Below are 22,896 nucleotides of genomic sequence, written 5' to 3'. Positions count from 1 at the left end.
AAATGAACCAAGTGCTGTGAGAGACGTGGCGGCACAAATTAGAGACGGCCTCCTTCAAGCAAATGCAACCCAGGATGCATAATAAGGGACCCCAACCCCAGCTGGTTGAAGGAGGACATAAAGAGGAGGGGAAGACCGGAAATAGAAGAAAGAGGGGAAGGATAATATATAAATAGGACAAAGTACACATATTTTTTTCAAATTACTGTTTAATTGTCAATATTTTTTTCTAATTAAACTATCAATTTTGTCAATTGTGTCAATGGCCCCACTCATACTACTAAAAAATGTCAATATTTTTCTAATAACAAAAATATCCTTCATAAATTTATTAAAATTAAAAAAAAAAATTATTAGAAAAAAAAATAAGAAAAAGTTATTAAAAAAATAAGAAAAAGTTTTTCTTTAATTTTTTTAATTTGTTTTCTAAAAAAATAATTGTTTTAGTTTTTTTTTTTTTTTTTCGAATTCACAAGGACATTTTTGTCATATTAAAAAAATTATGGTCATTTTTGTCTTTTTGTTAGTTTTAAGGGGGACATTAACATTTTTTTATGGTTTGAATGAGGAAATTGACACAATTGATAGTTTGGGAGAACATTGACAAATGAATGGTAGTTTAAAGGGAATATGTGTACTTTTCTCATATAAATATGAAGGATTTTAGTGGCGTTTGAATAGTAAACAACTCTAAATTCAATTTTTTTAATGTCGTTTACTGTTCAAATACCGCTATTTAGCACCATTTTGTACAAGCACCATTAACCTAAATGACACTAAAGAGGATTTTTTTTTTTGGTAGCATGAGGAGGTTTATATGGCTTTACTACCCAAGTTTGCTAGTAAGGAGAAGTCTTGTGTTTGTACATTGAATAAGTCATTGTAAAGATTGAAGCAAGCTTCTTGTCAATGGTTCTCAAAATTCTCTAACACCTTGAGCACAATTTTATCCAAACAAAATCAAACTATTCACTTTTTACTCGTCTATAAGGAACTACTTATATGGCTTTCATTGTTTATGTTGACAACATCATTTTTGCGAGTAATAATGCAAATGCCTTTTCTAATTTAAATTTGTTCCTTCACTCCTAATTGTCGAAAATTAATTCATGAACATTTAAGTTTCCTTCCATACTGGATTGGATTTTGAGCACACACACTAGTTGTGTCACCAAGTGTAAAGCACTGATAGTTGCAAGCACGCGTATCGCATATTCACTTTAGACACACTTAGCAGATCGCATTGTCGCAAGCGAGCTTATTATTTACATGCATTTTCTTGACGTGTATAACTGCTAATCAAACAATCATATTTTTGAATATTTAACTATTTTTTTAACCATCAGAAACTACATTTTCTAACTACTTTTCCAAAAGTCAGAAACTGTTTTTTCACTAGTTAGAAACTGTAATAAACTACTACAATTTAAAAAATATATTTTTTCCTGCATATTTGAGTAATCTTTTTTCCTTCTCTTATTCTTCTTCGCTATTACAAAATTTCTTATTCAAAGTAGTATTCAAATTTGCAATCTACACTCTGAATTCGGGCAACATTGTATCATGAGGACAATGTTGTATTCCCTTTTGCAAAACTTATTGTATAAGTGAGAGATAATATTTGTCTAAAAGAGATTAATATTCTCCTTATTGTCCTAGAGTTCAATAATTTTTCATACAATTTTTATGTTTCTTTCATTAATTTATGTACTTCCATATCTTTATTTCTAACAATTTCGTCTCAAAGATTTGGGGTTTGTCAAGAACTTTCTTGGTTGGAGGTTGCTCGAGTAACAAGGGTATTTCTATCTCTCAGCAAAAATATACTCTGGAAATTATCCTCAAGACTCTGGGTTTTTGGCAACCAAACCTACTTCTTTTCCCATGGATTCCAATATAAAACTGACCAAACATGATTGTGTTATCATTGAAGATTATACTACTTATCACATACTAATTGGACGTCTCATTTACTTGACTATTATGTGCTTGATATTGTGTATTCCATACATATCCTAAGTCAATATATGGATTGTCCTCGTGAGCTTCATCTTGATGCTGCTTGTCAAGTTCTCAGATACCTTAAATATGCTCCACATTAATTACCTATTCATCTTAAATATGCTCATGGTAAAGCTCATAGCACAATATTCACATTAATTACCTATTCGAATTGCTAGCCATTCGAACAGCAAATCATTATCAAACTTACTTCCGTTCATCTCTACCATAAAAGATCATAAACTTTCTTCTGGTCAAGAAGAGTGTTGGCGACACTCTCCTTCTGCATGCATCTCTTAGCCCATGCAATAATTTTGGGGCACTCCGCCTCTATGCTGAATTTGCCATAAGTCTCATACACATAGAACCAACTGTAGAAAGTGATGAGAGCAATGTCGACAAACCCAAATGTTTCTCCCCCGAAGTAAGGCTTGTCGCCAAGCTCTCTCTCCAATATCTTAAAGCTTTTAAAGAAATCATTCTTTGCTGCCTCCTGCTCTTCTCCTTTAGTCCTCCATACCCTCCTCGAAGCATCATACACCTGCATTTTGCACTCACATTTCAACCAGTTTTAATATTTATTCTAAACATGTATATAGTTTCACACTATTAGTAAATTTTAATAAAGTTTATTAAATACGTATTAATATGTATATATATATATATATATTTCTTAAATTTTTGGGATAAGCCTAATAAGAGTCGTCTGAGTTTGGGATAAATGGTCATTTACCTATACGTACGATGCTATTTGAATCTTTTGTACGGAATTGATAAATAGCCTGCTTATTAACATGATGCTTTTAAAAAAAGAAAAAAAAAAATTGAAAGCTGTCTACTAATAATTAAACCTCTTACTAGAGAAATTATCATTCTTAAAGCCCAAATAACCCCATGACCAAGCCTGTGGGTTCAGTCAATATATCTGACCTGAAAAAAAGCCTATGAAGATCGTGTCGGTCATAACTGTCTCGGATACTCCTTACAGAAATTTATGAATATCCTCTGCTATCAGAGTCGAAGATAAGCATAGTTGATACCTCTCGGGACCATCATTGTCCCGGGGACACAAGATGATATAGCGGAAGACTAAGGTAACTAATCAAAGAACAGCGTCTTCGATTTTGCAAGGAGAAGCATCTTCGTCTTCTACCCCAAAAGATAAAACAAGCCCGCAGGCTAAAAGAAATATAAAACTCCGCAGAGTATTTGAGAGAGAATTCTCTGATTTTATAACAATTCAATTGATTGAGTTTTTACATAACAAGCAAGCCTATTTATAGAAGAGAAATACTTGTAGAGAAAGTAATCCTAATCCTAATAGTAATAGTAAACTTTATTCTAATAACAATAGTAAACCTTATCCTAGTAGTAAAAGTAAACCTTATTCTAAAAGGAAATCAAATAAAGAAAAACTATTTATTAGGGACCTTCTAGAAACTTCTAGGGACCTTCATGTTCTACATCACAAGAATAATACGCACAACATACTGATATCACATCGGAAGCCTTATCCCGAAATTTTCGTAGGAGTTTATGGGAAGATCTGATCTATAATCTTTGAAAATGCGTAGAAGGACTCTATCTCGAAATTTTCAGGATAACCTCTTATCTCACAATATATGGGATAAGAGACTTGTTTAAATTAGACTGAAGACTAGTCCTACCCGAACTGGACTCCTATTTAAATAAGGTCTAATCCCATACGGTCTAGAGATTAGAATATTAATCGAACTACAATCAGAGCACTCCTAATGTATCAAGATTACATGCCTATACATAGGCTACTATCTCAGGTATCAAAACTCTCTGATCTCTCTGACTTTACTGTGCTCTAATTATATTCCCTGATATTTTGTCTAAAAAAATGCATCAGAGTGAGACTCGCCGGCATATCCGACAAGCTCCTATGTTTAATCTTAGACCCGTCGGCATATCCGACAAGCTCTTGTGTTTAATCTTTTTATATTGTAAGTTGTGGAGACTCAGAAAGAATACATCTAAAGACGACACGTTACCATACAGGAAATTATACTAACACCTCTAAAAACTAAGATGGCCAAAAAAATGAGACACCCATGAAAACTGAGAAATTTAAAAATAAATAATAAATAAACAAATAGACTAAACTCCTTTTAATTAAATGGATCACCATTGGATTAGTTGCTTGCTTCAAGGAAAAAATAAAATAAAACTGCTAAGAAAGAATGCTAAGCTTATTCAAATTTGCCAACCAAAAGAAACCGAAAAAGAAATTAAAATAGCATTAGAAAAAGAAAATAAATTGCAGAGACGTGCGTGCTACCTTCTGATCAACAAAATCAGCCCAGAACCTGGCATGAGATCTCTGGTAAGGATCAGATGGCAGCAACGGAGACTTGTCGTTCCAGACCTCGTCTATGTACTGAACGATGATGAGGGACTCACATACCGGTTTCCCGTTGTGGATGAGAACCGGGATCTTCTTGTGAACCGGGTTCATCTTGTGAAGCAGATCGGTCTTGTGCCTCAAGTCCTCCTCCTTGTACTCGTACTTAATCCCCTTCTCAGCCAAAGCGATCCTGACTCTCATCCCAAACATGCTGGCCAAGGAATCCAGCAGAACCACCTCCTCCGCCATTCTCACAACCTTTCAAAGAAGATCAGTGAGATAAAGGATAAAGGACAAAGGTGAATGCGAATATGCCAGGTATATATAGACGACAAAAATATGCACATCAAATCACATTAGGGTGAGATTTTATATTGGACTTTTATTTATAGTTTTAAAATTTTATTTTATTTCTTTATATTTTTCAAAATACGCTTCCCCCAACTTTTACAAGCGCTTCTGTCGGTAAAATCGCTAAACTTTAAAAACGATAATTAATCAATTTAACTACTATTTTTTTATAAGTTACACCCAGAGATAGTTTTTGGATCAAATATTTAAAAGGGAAGTCCTTCCTTCGTCCTTGGTTTTTAATTATTCACCCACGGTTGAATAATAAATCGACAAAGTATTTACCGGCATTTTACGAGCACTTTATGGCCGTTGGAATATATTATTATTATTATTTTAATTTTAGTGTCACAAGTTTTTTTTTTTTTTTTATATATTTTGATCTATTTAGTGTCACAAGTTGGCTACAACTCTTCTAAAATTTTAATTATATAATGAAAAACAAAATTTAATGAATTAATGGAATTGGTAGTGTTTATTTTATGAACCAAATTTAAAATTGTTATATTTAATGACATAATAATGTCATGTTAACACGTCCTCTTTTTTCAAAATAGAAATAAAAATAATATATAATTATATATTGTCATTAAATAGCAGCTAATTTTAAATTCTGAATATAAATTAGATACTAATTAATTTAAATGAAATGGTGGGCTGTCCCTTTCACCCCTTTAAAAAAGGGCGCCACTTGGCCAGGACTCCTTGACTCCTTGTGAAGGACGTGGATCACATATTTTTTTTTTTTTTTTTTTTATTGAGGAATGCGGTGTGTTTGGATAGTAAGAAGAATCTTATGATCCCTTTTGGTGTTGAATTCGAATATTATTTGAATTTATTGTGCGAATTACGAAGTTTGACTTTGTGAAAAAAAAATTTGAAAAAAATTTAAAATTTTTTTAAAAAGTTAAATAAAATATAATTTATTTTTAAAAAAAGTTGAATATTATTCTTAATATTATTCAAAACAAATACACCATTAATTCTTCTCAGGTTAGAATTCAGGCAAAACTCAAGTGAATTTTGGATCTTTGATGACCGGGACCCACGCGTGAGACAATCTGTCTCCAAAGTCAAACAAAAACGCATGGGTCCCACATTTAAATAATAAAATAAAATAAATTTAAATCAACAAAAAAAAAAAAAAAAAAAAAATTTTAAAAAAAAGTAGAGGGTGGCCGCGCGGCCTCCCCCAACCCTTGGGGGTGGCCGCGCGGTCACCTCAGACTCTTAGTGTCACGCCCCCGTTTTGGTATATAAGGAGAAACGCGAACCTGAGTGCTAACAACTTGTACATTTACAATATAGAGATTTGAAATTCTTATTTTATTATTATAGTCTATAATTAATTAATTAATTACAAGCCATAAACCCCAAAAAGGGATATACTATACAATAGTTGGTCCACAACGATCCATTTCTCTTAGCGAGATATACACCTTTACAAGAAATACCCTCGCTGTATCATCTAAAAAAAAATTTGGAGAGAAAGGGGTGAGTTTGACAACTCAGTAAGGTAAACACAACAAACAAAAGTATGATATTTTTCAGAAATTCTAAATAAAATTCACATATAATTAGCAGGTAAAGAAAGAGTTAAATAACATATAAATAGATCTAATGCAGCATGGTGCTTGAATCATTTATATAGTGTGTCAGTTTTACCCTCCACCGGCCCACCTCCGCAATTTAACTATGTGCGGCGCACGTTATGTTTGGCACGTCCAAAAGGACCAATCCCGAATGACCTAATCGCTCATCCTGTCGTCACAGAGAAGAGTCGACGGATTAGGAACTTCCCTAGGTGAAGCCCTCCCAACCGATAGCCCACACTTTTGATGTGGTTGCCACGCTACCCAAATGGATCCGGATCAAAACACGATGCAGCCGTGTTGTAAAACTTTGTGGAACATATGCACATATAATTATGATAATATCATCATTATCCGCTCACATGGAGCACATGCAGCATATACGATATGATGCACAAATACAACTATACAGAATCTCATGAAATCATCATATAGCTCATATACATTTTGAGAACCATAGTTCCATTATCTTAATTCACAATTTATACTTTGAAAGCTATAATCATATAATCACATGATTTCCCAATCACATTTGATAATGAGAGTAATATCACGACAGAATTTAAAGTGATAATCAATATAGAGAAGTGAAGGAGTTTTAGGAAAATCCCCGACTTTTTCTTTTGAAAAGTTTTATTAAAATTTTGCCGGGGTTTTTAGGTAGTGTTCCCTTACTTGGATTTGCAATTAGCGTCAAGGTCGAGCTTTTACCTAATAAATTGAAAGAATAAGCTTAGAAGAATATTCTAAAATTTGAAGCCTACAACTTAATTAAAATAACATGTAACAAGAGGTCTCCAAATTGTACTACCCAAAACAACTCCCTTAAATTTACTAATCCTTAGTCCGAAACTTCATATCCAAACAAACCAATTTTTAAGTTGAACTCATTAAAGTTTATGGCATTAAAATAGACTTTATCCAAAACATAAATATCATCCAATCATCAAGAGAAAACTCAATTCTCATCAATTTGTCCAAAACATGATAAGTCCTCAAGCCTTTAAGCAAAAACTCATTGTACTAAAATTCATTCAATAATAAATCGTAATTTTACTAATTTCAAAAACAACTTCACTTTCATCCGAAGTCGGTAAATCCAAAATATTGTACATGGTCAAAACTCATCAAAATAATATTTAGTCCTTTAACCAAAATCTCGTACTCAATTACATACTCAACAAGCTACTTCAAATAAAACATCTCAACCGGAAATTGCACCCCAAATTATAAATACTCCAAAATTACTCATAATTAACACACAGGAAATCACAATTCCTTTCTAACCAAAATCATTACACACGTACAACCAACCCAACAACACTAAAATCCCTACCAAGCTTCAATCGGCCAGTAGCAAAAACTCACCAAAAGTCTCCATCACATCACTGACCGATATAAACCAAAACACAACTCAATTCAACACAATCGAATAAAACTCATAAACTCAAGATATCACAGCACCAAGACCAATCAGTCACTAAAATCATTCACAACAATTACATACTCACAACTTAATAATCAAACAACACAAGAATACTTAAGAAATTACCCCTTTGAAAGTTTCTATTTAGGCTAAGGGAAACCACCGGAAATTCCCCCTAGGTTTCGCCGAAAAATCAGCCTTCAAGCCACCGGGTCTCGGGTCAACGGGTCACTGAGTCACGGGTTCACCGGAATCGCCACCGGAACCGCCAAAAATCGTGCCTCCGATGACCCATGGAGGCACGGCCTCCTCTGGTTTCACAACCCGCCGGACCTCTCCCTGCCTCGCCGGATTTCGGTTCTGGCCACAGGAATCGCGCCACCTAGGTCGACGGGTCGCCGGTTCTCTCCTCTCCCGTCGATCTCTCTCTCTGTCTCCTGATCTCTCACTTCCCCTCTCTCAGCATCTCTCTCCCTATTTCACTCTCTCTCTCTCCGGTCTCACTCTCTGTTCCTCTCCTCTCTCTCTCATTTGAACTCTCTCTTTCTCTCTCTCTCTCTCTCGCTCGGTGGGTCTGCTTCGGCGAGAAGTAGAAGAACAGAAGAAGGAAAAATGAAAGAAGAAAGAAGAAAGAAGAAGAATAACAATAAATGAAGAAGGAGACAACTTGCTTGTTGTTGTTTTTTTTTTTTTCTTACTTGTATAATAAGTTAACGAAACTTACTTAATAAGTTTTATTATTATTATTATTATAAATATTATTAATATTTTGTGTCTAATAAAAAAAATCTGAAATATTACACTTAGGGGTGGCCGCGCGGCCTCCCTCGACCACTGGGGGGTGGCCACGCGCCACCCCTGGTCACCTCAGGGGGTGGCGCGCGGCCACCCCCTTCATCCAATTTTTTTTCTATTTTTATTTTAATTTTTTTTAAAAAAAAATTATTTATTTATTTTTTAATTAAACAATCAATATATAATAAATTATTATTATTTAAATATTATTTCACACAACTTTTCACAATACTAATCATTATACACAACTTTTTAAACTTCCAATCATTTCTTACCATTAAAAAATAATATTTTTCAATCGAAAAATTCAACACTCAAACACATTTTTTTACCTTGAAATTTGTAAATAGAATTAGAATTCGGGATAATTGCACCGTTGGTCCCTGTAGTATGCCATAATTATTTTTCACTCCCTATGATTTAAAAAGTTAATGGGAGGTCCTCGTGGTATGCAATAATTACAAATCGATTCCTGGCGTTAAATTCTGTTAAATTTTTTAACATATTTCGTCAAATGCCACGTCAGCAACACATGTCGCCAGTAAGATGGCGACACGTGTCCATCTTAATAAAAAAAAATATAAATTTATTAAAAACTAAATAAAAATACTTTTTTTAAAAAAATAAAAATTTCAAAAAAAAAAAAAAAAAAAAAAAGCTGAAAGGGTGGTTGGGCCACCCCCGTGCGCCGCCCCCAGCCACTGGGGGTGGCCGCGCGCCACCCCCAGTGGCCGCAGGGGGTGGCCTTTTTTTTAAAATAAAAAGTATTTTTATTTATGTTTTAGTAAATTTATATCTTTTTATTAAGATGGACACGTGTCGCCATCTTATTGGCGACACATGTCGCTAACGTGGTATTTGACGGAATCTGTTAAAAATTTTAACAGAATTTGACATTAATGATCGATTTGTAATTATTGCATACCACGAGGATCTTCAATGAACTTTTTTTTTTTTTTTTTTTTTCATTATCCTCATAATCCATTTGTTCTTTTTTGTAAATTCTAAATTTAAAATTGGATACTTTGTTCAACTATTTATTTCTTTTCCTTCTTCCCTGGCCTTTTTAAAACTATAAATACAGGGCAGAAAAGTTTGACAAACGAAAAGAAGAGAGACTTCTCATTCTTCTGCATACACACACCAAAACTTGCGTACACTCCAAACGGTGGAAGGCCACAATTTCACCCAACATTTGGCAGACACAACAAAGTGTACTGCAGCTTATTCATGATAATTTACATGCCATTTTTACATAAAGGTAGGAGACCCAGACCGAACAGAGAGAGCAGCACAGTTTCTAGACTTACTCCAAGCCAAGACTCTTCCTCTTCTCCACGAGGAACTCATAAACCTTCTTCTGGGCGGGAAGGGTCTTGGCGACACTCTCCCTTTGCAGGTACCTTTTAGCCCATGAAATAATCTTGGGGCACTTCCCTTCTATGCTGAATTTGCCAAATGTTTCGTAGGCGTAGAACCAGCTGTAAAAAGTGATGAGAGCAAGGTCGACAAACCCAAAACTCCCACCCCCAAAGTAAGGCTTGTCACCAAGCTCCCCTTCCAATATCTTGAAGGTTTCGAAGAACTCCTCCTTTGCTGCCTCCTGCTCTTCTCCTTTTGTCCCCCATACCCTCCTTGAAACATCGTACACCTAATTAAGCACATTCAAATTTGTCAAACAGTACTGAAAGAAATTAAAAATAAAAGAAAGGAAAATGAAGAGATGTACATGTACGTACCTTCTTATCGACGAAATCAGCCCAGAACCTGGCTTGAGCTCTCTGGTAAGGATCAGATGGCAGCAGCGGAGACCTGTCCCTCCAGACCTCGTCTATGTACTGAACGATGATGAGGGACTCGCAGACCGGTTTCCCGTTGTGGATGAGAACCGGGATCTTCTTGTGAACCGGGTTCATCTTGAGAAGCAGGTCGCTCTTGTTGCTCAGGTCCTGCTCCTTGTACTCGTACTTGATTCCCTTCTCAGCCAGCGCGATCCTCACCCTCATCCCAAACATGCTGATCCAGGTATCCAGCACAACCACCTCGCCCGCCATTTTCTCACACAAGCTCAACAAAAGACCAGAGCAAAGCAAAGCAAGTATGCGGAGGTGGGTTGTGTGTAGCTTGCGCTTTTAAAGGCTTGGAATTATCAAAAGCTTGCCGCGTTTCGAGGGTAATTCCGTCGTTGCCATAGACTCTAGGACCTTCCGGAGTTTGTTCAAAAAAAAAAAAAAAACAGGTCCTTCCGGAGTCTGGACGAATCGATGTCATTGCTTTCGTCAGAATCAGATGACTCATAAAAAATATAAATTAAACTATTATTCTGAGATAAACGACCAGTCCCTCTTCTAGCTTCTTCGCGTCGCTTTTGGGTAAGAGTTTTTTTTTTTTTTTTTTTTAAAAAAAATATTTAAAATTGTGAAGAAAAAAAAAATTACGTTTAGATGATTTAAAAAATTTAATACAAAATTAAAAAAAAAAAATTAGGTGAAATTTGAATTCTTAAAAACAATATTTTAAAAAATAATTGCCACTCAAATATGCTCATACTATTAGAAAGAAATTTTAATTCATTTTAAGAATGTGAATTTATGCCCTTTTTCTTCTTTTTTTTTTTTTCTTTTTTCTTTTTTCTTTTTTTTTTTGTCTTGAACAATATGAAAAATATTATATATTAAAAATGAGATATCATTAATAAGAATTCAATATATTTTTATCTAGTTTTTACTTTGCTTTTTAATTTAATAAAAAAATTATAAAAATATAAAAAAAACTTTTTAAAATGATATATATTTTTTTAATTACCTTGCTTATGGTCCTCTGGACATGGTGAAGGAAAAATGCTCAAAATACTTATAGTGAGTGCTAGGGATGTAAATAAGCCAGTCCGTTCGACAGTCCGCTCGATACCTGCTCGGTTTAGCCCGATCCGAACTCGAGCTCGATACTGTAGAAACTCGATCGTTACTGTTGAAATCCGCTCGATTAGTAAGTGATACATACCCGACTCGCTTGACAAAACTCGATAGGGGCTCGCGAGCTTAACTCGTTTAAAGCTCGACCGGATCGCTCGCCCGACTCGTTAGCTCGTTCATATCTTACATATATATTAGTAAATAGTAAACATAGTATAATATATATATATATATATATATATAATATTACATATTAATTATAATACTTTGATAACAATATTTAGTATATTAAATTAACATATTAAGTTATTAATAGTTAGTATATAACAATATTAAATAGTTAGCATATATATATAAACACATATATCACATCACACATGGTTAACAATAGTTATATATTATACTTATATTATAGTTACTTAGTTATATAGAATATATTAGACTTACTATTTGTTCACATTATACATATACCATTGTTTATACTCTGTAGTTATATATAATAACATATTATTAATTTGTTACTTATAAACTATAGTTATGTAATATATTTTATAATATGCCTTATATACTTACATATTATATATTTATGTTATTAATAAATGCATAGAGGTTGTTCATAAATTTGGGCTTGAATTCTGCTTTGATCACTCATTGAAAAATTTAATAGTTTACATCGAGCTCTAATTGAGCCGAGCTTGTCCAGTAACCCGGCTCGGCTCGGCTCGAATGTCATTTTCAACGAACTCGAGCTTGAGCTCGAGCTCGCCCGAGTTTTAAACGAGCCGAGCTTGAACATGTAATTTATAGCTCGGCTCGAATTCGAGCTCGACTATTTAGGCTCGACTCATAAACGAGTCAGTCTTGAAATCTTCGAACTCGGCTCGATTACATCCCTAGTGAGTGCACATGAAATGCACTACCATACGACACATTATGATGGGACCCACACATTGGGTCTCACCCCTTTGTACTTTGTGGTAGTGCATTTATTTTTAAGAATATTTGCAAAAACAGTTTTGGCTTCTCAGTTATCATTCAAGAAATTGTTGTTGTATAATTTTTGAATAATTTTAATATTTTTTTAATTAACTATTAAATCTGTTTTCTTATATGTGGTTTTTAAATATTCAATGATTAATTTTTTATTTTTTATTTTTAAAAAAAGTTCTTATCATATCTCTATCCATAAGGATTTTTGCACTCACCATTAATACACTTTTTTTTTTTTTTTTTAAATGAATCATAAAACTCTTTTCAAAAACTAGAAAATACTTCCCAAAAAATAAAAAATAACTACACACACCTTTTCTTTTCTTTTTTTTTCTTTTTTTTTTTTTCCTTTTTAGGTTTGAGGATTGCCTCTATATATATATATATATATATATATATATATATATATATATATATATATATATATATATATATATATATATATATATATTCCAAGTGTTGAGATTGTCACAATGCCGCCAATGGGTTAGCGGCTGCGTAACCCAGCGGCCAAAATTTAGCAGCTACGCAATGGCCGGTAGAACCTAGGATCATCTGTTGATCAACTTTGTGCCGATAACCCCACAATAGCTGTTAGGACTGTTTGGCGACCACATGGTAGCCATGGTTGTCGAGGCCATTAGGCGTGGTCACTGTAGACTCTAACAGTTTTTATTTTATTTTGTGGAAACATTTTTCTGTTTTCTACTTTTCAGAATCAATCCTGAAAATTTAACCAAATAAATTTTCTTTTATACATTCCACACGTATAACACTTTTTTCCATTGTGATTTTCACCAAATCAATTTTCAATCTTTTCAACTCTTTTCAAAACTCAAAACAAACCCGTTTGATAAACTTTTCAAGTACTAATCAACAAAATAAATTTTCATATGCGGCCTACTTTTCAAAACAAACTACAAAACTTTTTTCAAAAACACTTCCAAAAAATCCTTAATAGTATATGCTTTCATAGAAGAGATTGTACTCTTTTCAAAACCTACACAAACATTGATCACATATAATTAGTATTATATGTTTTCATAGAGGAGATTGTTTATATAAAATAAAAACAATAAATATTTAAAAAGAAAGTTGGGTTTGTATTGCAGTCGCCAATGGTGACAGCTACAATCAGGTAGCCTGAAGGTGGCCACCATACTACCACCACAGTGGTTGGTGGCCACCTTGGAGCAACACTCTTTTCTTCAGATTTGGATGTCTTACAGAGAGCAATGCTAAAGACTAGGCTTTGAATAAATTTAGTGGCAATTTGTGTATTATTTCTTGTTTTAACCAAATTTATGAATCAGCATCCAGAAAGCAGGTAAAAATTTAGTCCAAGAATACAGCAACTTTGTTGCCCAAAAGAGCAAAGAGAATTTGAAACAGAACAACAATGGAGGAACATGTACTAGAATATGCTTATCTGTCTGGCTAGATACACGATTGTTTTACTAGTTTGATGGAATCAATGCAATCTGTACTCGATCTCCACAAGACTGTAAGACAAAGAATCACGGAGGAAGACTGTAAGACAAAAGAATCATAGAGGAGCTATTGCACACATTAAGCTCCCAATAATTAAGTCCAAGCACATTGGTGTGCAACTCTTATCCATGGCATCATGGAGTTTTAGAAGAATATTCCATCTTGGGAATTTAGAAGAATCCTCTGTAATCACCTCCCACTACCTGAAGGAGTTTTAGAATTTGGAGCTTCTTGTTCGAAGTTTGTGGTTTAGGAATCAGACATGCCACCCACTTGTTCTCTCTGCACCAGACGCTCTGCATCTCCCATTTCAACCTCGCCTCCTCTCCATGCTCCCTCGTTTTGAAAGAGCAGTTCAATTTGCTCTAAAGACTTTCCTTTGGTTTCTGGAACGCATGTATGGACAAAAACAATGGCGAAAACTGAAATTACAGCAAAAATTAAGAAGGTTCCCGCTACTGTAATTGCACGGGACACGGAGAGGAAGGACATAGCAACCACGCCACTGCTGACCCTACTACCCACTGCCCCAAGGGCTGATGCTTGAGCTCTAAGCCTTAGAGGGAAGATTTCAGATGACAACACCCAACAAATCGGGCCGAGTCCTACTGAGAAGAATGCTACATTCCCACAAACTGCTAAAATCGCCATTCCAATCCCGATCTTTTCATTCCCCATGAAAGCTAGAGTAAGGCTGAGACCCAATAAGCAAGTAGTCATTCCGATTGTGCTTATGTAAAGTAAAGGCTTTCTCCCCACCTTGTCAATAAGAAATATGGCTACCAAGATGAACAGAGTTTTGGTCAACCCAACAGCAACGGTTGCTGCAAGAAGCTGAGTATTGCCTTCAATTCCAGCTTCTTTGAAGATTGTGGGACTATAATAAACAGTTGCATCTATACCTGTAATCTGTTGGAAACACTGGATTCCGCAACCAGTGATTAGCATCCGCCGCACTGGAGGAGAAGGATTTAATATTTCGCGCCAGACAGCTTTTGCTTCATACTTCTCTGCATTAGCTGTCCCGGCAGCTAGCTGTATTTCTGCTAGTCTCTCTTCCACTTCTGTTTCACTCTCATTTATCTTTAAAAGCACTGCTCTTGCTTCTTCAACCCTGTTCTGCATAATTAGCCACCTCGGGGATTCAGGGATCACAAACAGAGCAAACCCAATAAAAACTGAGGGAAGGGTTCCCACGCCAAGCATGATCCTCCAGCTTATATGTGCGGGCAGCCCTGAAAAAGTATAGTTCGATACATATCCGAGAAGGATTCCTAGATTTATAAATATCTCAGGGAAGGAGGTAAGAGATCCTCTGGCAATGGCAGGTGCTATCTCAGCAATATATACAGGAGCAATCATGACTCCAAAGCCAATTCCCACTCCAGCCAAGAGCCTACCTACCATCAGTATTCCAAAATTTGGAGCAAGAGTCATTACAACAGCACCTGTCTGAAACACAATGGCTGCAAATGCAATTGTCCACTTTCTACCAATAGCATCTGATGTTTTTCCACCAGCTAAACTACCCAATAGGGAAATTATGCTCAGAATTCCAACAAGAACTTCTTCCTGTACCTCTGTTATCTTCAGATCCTCCTGAATGAATAAAATTGCTCCACTCATAACACCCACGTCTGCAGAGTGATATGATAAGTACACGTTGTAAGCCATGGATTCGGAATACTCAAGCAACTAAGCCAATACAACAAAGATATATATTAACAACATTATAACTATCATTTTCACATTTACATATACAGCCGAAAAGCAATAACTTTAATTTGCTTTAAGTAGAATTTTTCAACTCATCGTGCTAATTTCAACAATTTAAAGCAATTATGGCGAAATGATTGCAAGATAAAAATTTTATGTTGTCAAGAAAGATTGTTACTCTACAGTTTTGTGCTTAAACTTAAAACGGGATAAATATTTTCTCCATGTGCATTCATTCGCATCTAAATGGAGCACAGCAAAGTCCTTTAATCCATGAAGCAGATAAGTAAAGTGCAAAAATGGTATATGAGCCAACCGCCTTCACGGGTCCACGACAACTAAATTGGAAATTAGTCATCTTCAGACATTGAGTGGAATTTGCACCTAAATTTCCCTCTACCTTTTATCCCCAACGAGCATTTTCCTCCCTTAAATTCATTTTCAAGCGCTTACCAAAGAATCCGTATTACTTACATGAAGTATACGCCATTCCAATTTGAACAACTATCGATGCATTGAATATCCAATCACAGACATAAGACATTTTCTAAAAGCCATATGATCTCGATAGTTCAAATTCCAAAACTATAGAATATTTAGATTTACATCAGATGGAATTCTACCAAATAAGCAGATCAAAGAGAGAACATTAAACATTTTTTTTTTTTAAAAGAAAAAAGAAAAAGGGAATATAATTCAAATCCAGAAAAAATATCATTTGTGGGGTTCTAATAATCAATCAGATAAAACCAAAACCAAAGAGATCATGTTCAAAAGTGATGTAAAAGAAAGACTAACCGTATCCAAGAAGCACGGAGTTGAGGGAGGCAAAGATGGCACAGACAAAGACAAATCTCCTGGTGTTATGGTTCTTTTTTGCTATGCCTTCATTGGACAATGCCTCATCCTCCTCGGTGCCATCAGAATCCATCCTCTTGTACTTGTTTTTGCTTCCCATATGAATCTCTACCACCCCCTCTCCCTTCCCATTTTCCTCACCACCCATCAACCCCATCTCTCTCTCTCTCTCTCTCTCTCTCTCTCTCTGTTTATATATATAAATATATGTATTTGTTCTTTATATTTGTGTATGTAAATGGAGAAACATTAATGGGTCTCTATCTCTCTCCTCCTTTTGATGCTTGGCATCGAATGGGAAGAGAAAGCCAAAGACTTTGGTCTTGGGCGGAATTGGCGGTGATGTTCTGGTCTCAGCTATAGAATATTCAGACACAAAATATTTTCGTGGTTTCAGATCTGAAATGGCAGAACAAGTAAAATTCTTCAAACTTGGGGGCGTCTATGTATTACGTGGGCCCCAGATTCTGTTTTCCTGTTCTTTTCCGGAGGAAGCAATAGAGATTCCGGCAGGAGGAAGCAAAGCCACCCGGTGTACGGTGACAATTGAACCCTACGGTTCCTTGCTCTTGTTTTCCCCAAACGCCAAATGATTTTGCGCCACGTCGCTATCCGGTAGGTCAAGCCCCAGTATTTGCTGAAAAAGGATTATTTCAACGGACAAATATATTACACCCTATCTTATTATTAGGTTGATACGACAGTATACATAAACTTTTAATTTTTCTATTAATAAAAATTAATAGGTACGGTCATATTAACTTAATAAATAGTAAATTTAAAATAAAAGAAAAGGTATATATATCATATTCAAACTATCACGTCCATCGTTAATGTATCCCAAAACTATTAATTCTATCAATGTTTTTCTTAAACTTCAAAAAAATGTCGATGTCCACCTCAAATTAACAAAAAAACAAACACAACCCGAAAAAAAGTTTTAATAAGACAAATATATCCTTATAAATTTGAAAAAAAAAATGAAAACTATAAAAACAATTTTAAAAGAACAAAAAATAGGAGAAAGAAATGAAAATCCAAGCTTGGCTTATTTCTTAAAATTTTAGTTTTTTTTTTTTTTTTTGTTTTGTTTTTATATAATTTTAAGAATTTTTATAATTTTATAAAGAGTATTTTTGTCATCGAAGGATATGGACACTGTTTAGTAGTTTGAGAAACACATTGACAATTATATAGTAGTTTAAGGAGAATATGTGGAGGCTTTATGGCAATCTGATTGAAAATTCTAAGGCTATTCTCTTGGCTTTTAATTCTTCTGTGGTCCAACATGTAAGTTGTCTGGCAAATAATGTTGCGCACTACTTAGCTAAAGTAACTTTAATTCAAAGGCTAGAACAGGTGTGGATGGGTGGATGCCCTCCTCCCATTCAGAGTATTGTACTTGCTACACAAGAATTTTTGTCTCTATAATTTATAAAATTCATCACTATTTTCTCAAAAAAGAAGAAGAATGTGTGTACTTTTTTATAGTATAAAATATAGTGTAATATATAGCATTATTCTTTCGAGAGATGCTTATCAAAACTCGACTTATCACTTCAATTTGTTTTTTTAACTTTTAATTATGGATGGTTTTTTTTTTAATAAATATAATTATGGATGTTAGATTGCAAGTATATGTGCCAAATTTATGGATATTAATGATGAAATGTATAAAAGAGGATAAAAGAGCAGAATGAATGGTTGAAATCTTTTTAATTACTTGGGAAAAATATATATTAGCCCCCCAAACTACCACCCTTTCTCCGGATGACACCCCGAACTACCAACACTTGCACTCTGACCCTCCAAACTACCACTTTCTGATTTTTTGGTCACGTCCGTCTATTTATACCGTTAATTCTAACAGAAATTGGCCAACAACCCGAAAATACCCCTCCCTTAACCATAAGAATTTCAAAGTGTAGGAGGGGTATTTTCGGAATTCTGTTTAGAATTGACTGCATAAATGGACGGATGGGGCCCAAAAATCAAAAAGTGGTAGTTTGGGGGCCAGAATCTAAGCATTGATAGTTTGGGGAGCCATCCGAAGAAATGATGATAGTTTGAGGGCTAATATATATTTTTCCCTAATTACTTTCATTTGACAGTAGTTAATGTCCACACAAGGATATTTTACCTTTTCAAGAAATTAATACGTTACTTCATTATTTTGTCTAGGAACAGAAATTTTTTATAAATCGGTTTGTAGAAAATTTCATACAACCCGTATATAAGAGTGACATATGTCCTTTAAACATGTGAGAATAATATGTTTTTCTATTAATACTATTAAAATAGCATACGAGAAGCACATTCTATTAAAACAACACGTACTTCGCACATGTCAAGGGACACATGTTAATCTTATATGTGAGTTGTAAGAAATTTCTACCATTTCTCTAAACAAGTGTTTAGGCGCTTTAAAGAAAATTACAATATATTTTTTAAATAATTTAATTTAATTTTCTATTTTTTCATTAAAAAAATTAAAATTAAATATAAACCATTTAAAAAAACAACCGCCATATTTTTTTTACCGCACCTAAACTAAGTCCGCACATATAGATAGAGCAGTTGATAACAGCCTCAAATCTCATTCTATTGTTGACTTCTGTCATGCAACGTGAACAAGGGGGCTGGAATCATTGGATGGACTCTGGTTGTCTAGGCCCATGCTTGGTTTATTGGATCAAACTGAACCAATAATAGCGTGGATTTGCTAGTGAGTTTGTTAATATAGAACCTTAGCAAAACTTGATCAATTCAAATTCTATTTCATCAATAAAAAAATAAAAATAAATTAAATTAGATTTCAACCCGTTTTCGCATCATAAAATTTTGGAAAAAATGTAAAACTAGTTAATGCGGTTATACTGATTTGTAATAAGCTTTATAGGGCATAAAGATTTGCTGAGTGTTCACTTTAGTATGCAAAAATAACAAATAAGTCAATGCACCAACCTCCGTCTAATTTTTTTTTTTATGAAAACTGTCAAATGCCATGTCACCATCAATCAGATTACGACATGTGTCATTTATAATAAAAATATAAAAAATTAGAACTATCCAAATTTTTTTAAAAATGAAATTATATGTGCTCGGAAAATGTGATCAAACCATCCTCATTGACCATGGGTTAGTAGTTAAAAAAGCTCATATGGAAAAGCTTTAAAAAACACAACATGCCCATATAAAGTAAGTTAATAGTAAAAAGAATAAATGAATAAATCTTAGAAAGAGCCCAAATGCAAAAAAGTAAGCGGTTAATACAAAACAAAATTGCTCACCCGTGAATAGTTATGGACGGATTTCCGTTGCCTTGGATAAGCAGTCATAGAGTGTGAATACGAATGTAAAATAAGGGCATTATCCGTCCATATAGTGTGGTTTACACTAGGGTTAAGTATCCGTAAAATCGGTGTTGGTAGACCTAGCCATTTTCGTTTGCCGGATTGACCAAGTTGGTTAAATTGGTAATTAATCGACTTTATACTCATATATATTAATTTCAACAACTTCAGTTAATTCGGTTATTTCACTAAAGTCAGTTAATCTTTATGGGCCAGATCCCAAATTGGTTGTTTTTTTGGCCCAAATAATTTATTTATTTTTTAACCAACTTCTAATAGTGACATGTATCATTTACATGTAAGAAGCACTTGTTCTTTTAATTGCATGTTGTTAGGGAGAATATTGGCTTCTCGGGTGTTCGGCCCAACCCGAACACCAAGCCCACCTTCTCGGGTGTTCGGCCCAACCCGAACACCAGGCCCATCGGGGTCCACCCAGCCAAGTCAAAATGGATCAAGAGAAATTAATCTATCCGAGCCCATCAAAATCATTAAGGCCTAACCGGTTCAACCGACCCGGGTAACCGAATTGGGTACTCAGTGGCACCTGCGCCCACGCCTATCGCGGAGAAATCGGGATCTAAGGAGCACGATGCACAATATGAAGCTAGATCGTGCGCCTGGAGCTTCGTCAACGACATGTCGCCCGTATAAGATCGTGTGCCTGAAACCACGTCTTCTTCAATTGCTGATCACCGCATATCCCGATAGCAATCTCAACTGCTCCTCGATCTCTATAAATACCTGAGACTCTTTATATGTTAAGGTACGCTGATTAATCTTTATAACCTTACTCTGCACATTTACTCTCAAACAATACACTTACTTAAGCATCGGAGTGGGGTTGTCGGCATCCCCCCGACGCAGTGTTTGTTCTTGTTTGCAGCGAGAAGGAGTACTCTGACGAATCACTGATCTACACGTCACCTACCGGAAAACTGTATCAACAGCTTGGCGCCGTCTGTGGTACGACATTTGTTGTTTTTCTACTAAAAATCCGCTATGGTGAACACTAAATCAGAAGCAAACAGAATGCCTCAGGATGACAGAAATGCCTGAGAAAAAGGAAACTCAAACGATCCCCAACTCACTCGGCTGAACAAAAGGATAGAGCAGATGGCCAAAAGTATCGAGGATTTGGCTACCATGAATGCCATACTCCAAGCTCGGGTTCCGGAACTCCATCGGACAGCAACAAATCCAGAAAACCGAGAGGCCCGTGATAGTCACATCAGCGAACGTCGGGAGGAAGAAAGACACGAAGGCAACCACGTTGAGGGGTCCGAGGAGAGAAATGACCGCGAGGAAGAAATCCCCGGCAATCTACCCCCTCCTCAAACTGAGACCAAAAGGGCGGTGCAGGGTATGGTTGCCCGGTTGGAACAAAGATGCAACGTTCTAACTGCAGCCATCCAACGAAACGACAAGGGAAAAGCTTCCCTAGTTGAAAATCTGTTACAAAAAACTACCTCTCCTTTCACCGAGGAGGTGGCCAACATTTGTCTTCCTGAGAAGTTCAAAATCCCGGAAATCCCATTTTATACAGGCCTTAAAGATCCTGTGGAGCATCTGGATAATTTCGTGCTCACATGGACCTCCACCGAACACCCGAGATGATAGCGTGCCGAGCCTTCCCACTTACCCTCTCGGGCAATGCTCGCGATTGGTTCACGAAACTTTCGCCGAACTCCATTCGTCACTTCGACGACCTCGGAAGGATGTTCCTAACGTAGTTCATGGCCGGGAGGGTTAGGAGAAAGCCATTCGGATCCTTGATGTCATTACATCAGGGACCTGAGGAGTCTCTCAAAGACTTTTTCATGCAATTCAACCAGGCACGGCTCGAAGCTGAGCCAGCAACCGATGACTTCATATACGGAGCCCTTTTTTCAGGGAATCCGAAAGGACGGAGCTCTCATGGCTGACATAGCCTGAAAACCCCCTCAGAATATAGACTGTTTCATGAGAAAGCCGAGAAGTATATTAATCAGGAGGAAACGCTCCGAGCCCTATTGGGATCCGAGTAGACTCACCCGTCCACTTCCGAGCGTCAGAAAAAGAAAAAGGACACTCGGCAAGAAGAACGTGGGCGTGTTCCGAAAAGAGAGGAGGCCAGACCAAAGCGACACCGGGAGTCGCTCCGAGATCACAACTGGACTCCCCTCAACGCTCCTACCATGGATGTTCTCATGGAGATAAAGCGAGATCCCATGTACTGAAAGCCTAGGCCAGTACTCGTGAACCCAAATTCACCATATGCAGATCAGTATTGTGTTTTCCACGATACCATCGGACATCGCACCGAAGCTCATATTTCCTTGAGAATCTTGATAGAACACTTCATAGAGAATGGGAAACTTGTCCGATTCCTTGCAAATCAAAGGATTCTACCGGACCCAAGGCACGGCAACCGCCTTCAGGAAGATCACAATCGGTTCCACCAAAATCAGAACAATCCTCGGACTGACCGAGGAAGAGATCGGGAAAGAGGCAGGGAACCAGAACGCAGGCCAAATCCTCGGGTCGCACAAGAAAGAAGCAAGAGCCGAGCCCCACCAGCACTTCAGGAAAACCTTCCGGAGATACAGACGATTTCGGGGGGTTTCGGAGGAGGAGAAGAGTCCAGCTCGGCTAGGAAAGCATATGCAAGGCAGATAAGGGATTTCGAGGTATACTCGGTTCAAAAACCTCTAAAGTCTTGGAAACGAGACGCCCAGGTGATTGGGTTCTCGGACGATGATTATGCAGGGGTATCTCTCCCGCATACCGATGCTTTGGTATTAAGCTTGGCTATTGCCATCCACAAGATTCACCGCATCCTAATCGACACGGGAAGCTCAGCTAACATCCTCTATAAGTCAGCCTTTGAATTCATGAAGATCGATCGAAGAAAAGTGATTCCAGCTAGGCATTCGCTAGTGGGATTCACATGAGAACAGGTGCTCCCGTTCGGGTCGATCGAGGTCCCGGTCATGGCTAGAGCATACCCGAGGCAAAGGACTATAATGGTCCGGTTCATAATAATAGATCGACCTTC

The 22,896-nt window shown here is 36.2% G+C and overlaps 3 protein-coding genes and 1 long non-coding RNA gene across 4 annotated transcripts; all 4 read right to left on the bottom strand.

Annotated features, from left to right (window-relative positions):
- Positions 1 to 2,078: 2,078 nt before the first annotated feature.
- Positions 2,079 to 4,675, bottom strand: LOC133869440 (probable glutathione S-transferase). Its single transcript, XM_062306433.1, has 2 exons — positions 4,307 to 4,675; positions 2,079 to 2,542 (listed from the first exon to the last, which is right to left on the bottom strand). Exons 1-2 carry the CDS (start codon positions 4,619 to 4,621, stop codon positions 2,225 to 2,227), a joined length of 633 nt encoding a protein of 210 aa, XP_062162417.1. The 5' UTR covers positions 4,622 to 4,675; the 3' UTR covers positions 2,079 to 2,224.
- Positions 4,676 to 6,243: 1,568 nt separating this feature from the next.
- LOC133869710 (uncharacterized) lies at positions 6,244 to 8,329 on the bottom strand. The gene is made up of 2 exons (XR_009900505.1): positions 7,868 to 8,329; positions 6,244 to 6,484 (listed from the first exon to the last, which is right to left on the bottom strand). It is a non-coding gene; the product is annotated as an uncharacterized LOC133869710 (long non-coding RNA).
- A 1,301-nt stretch (positions 8,330 to 9,630) lies between these two features.
- On the bottom strand, positions 9,631 to 10,655 carry LOC133869598 (probable glutathione S-transferase). The gene is made up of 2 exons (XM_062306638.1): positions 10,276 to 10,655; positions 9,631 to 10,187 (listed from the first exon to the last, which is right to left on the bottom strand). Exons 1-2 carry the CDS (start codon positions 10,588 to 10,590, stop codon positions 9,843 to 9,845), a joined length of 660 nt encoding a protein of 219 aa, XP_062162622.1. The 5' UTR covers positions 10,591 to 10,655; the 3' UTR covers positions 9,631 to 9,842.
- Positions 10,656 to 13,692: 3,037 nt separating this feature from the next.
- LOC133869880 (probable polyol transporter 4) lies at positions 13,693 to 16,868 on the bottom strand. Its single transcript, XM_062306975.1, has 2 exons — positions 16,447 to 16,868; positions 13,693 to 15,569 (listed from the first exon to the last, which is right to left on the bottom strand). Exons 1-2 carry the CDS (start codon positions 16,661 to 16,663, stop codon positions 14,182 to 14,184), a joined length of 1,605 nt encoding a protein of 534 aa, XP_062162959.1. The 5' UTR covers positions 16,664 to 16,868; the 3' UTR covers positions 13,693 to 14,181.
- Positions 16,869 to 22,896: the final 6,028 nt, after the last annotated feature.

Source organism: Alnus glutinosa, chromosome 5 (assembly GCF_958979055.1).
Source record: "Alnus glutinosa chromosome 5, dhAlnGlut1.1, whole genome shotgun sequence".
NCBI lineage: Eukaryota > Viridiplantae > Streptophyta > Magnoliopsida > Fagales > Betulaceae > Alnus > Alnus glutinosa.
The sequence above is the reverse complement of the archived record's forward strand: the minus strand, read 5'-3'. Positions and strand labels throughout refer to the sequence as shown.

Coding starts and splice junctions, on each gene's coding strand:
- LOC133869598 (XM_062306638.1), bottom strand. CDS start 10,590: ATGGCGGGCGAGGTGGTTGTGCTGGATACCTGGATCAGCATGTTTGGG. Junction 10,188..10,275: donor CTGATTTCGTCGATAAGAAG/GTACGTACATGT, acceptor GTGCTTAATTAG/GTGTACGATGTTTCAAGGAG.
- LOC133869880 (XM_062306975.1), bottom strand. CDS start 16,663: ATGGGGTTGATGGGTGGTGAGGAAAATGGGAAGGGAGAGGGGGTGGTA. Junction 15,570..16,446: donor CTCCGTGCTTCTTGGATACG/GTTAGTCTTTCT, acceptor ATCACTCTGCAG/ACGTGGGTGTTATGAGTGGA.
- LOC133869440 (XM_062306433.1), bottom strand. CDS start 4,621: ATGGCGGAGGAGGTGGTTCTGCTGGATTCCTTGGCCAGCATGTTTGGG. Junction 2,543..4,306: donor CTGATTTTGTTGATCAGAAG/GTAGCACGCACG, acceptor TGCAAAATGCAG/GTGTATGATGCTTCGAGGAG.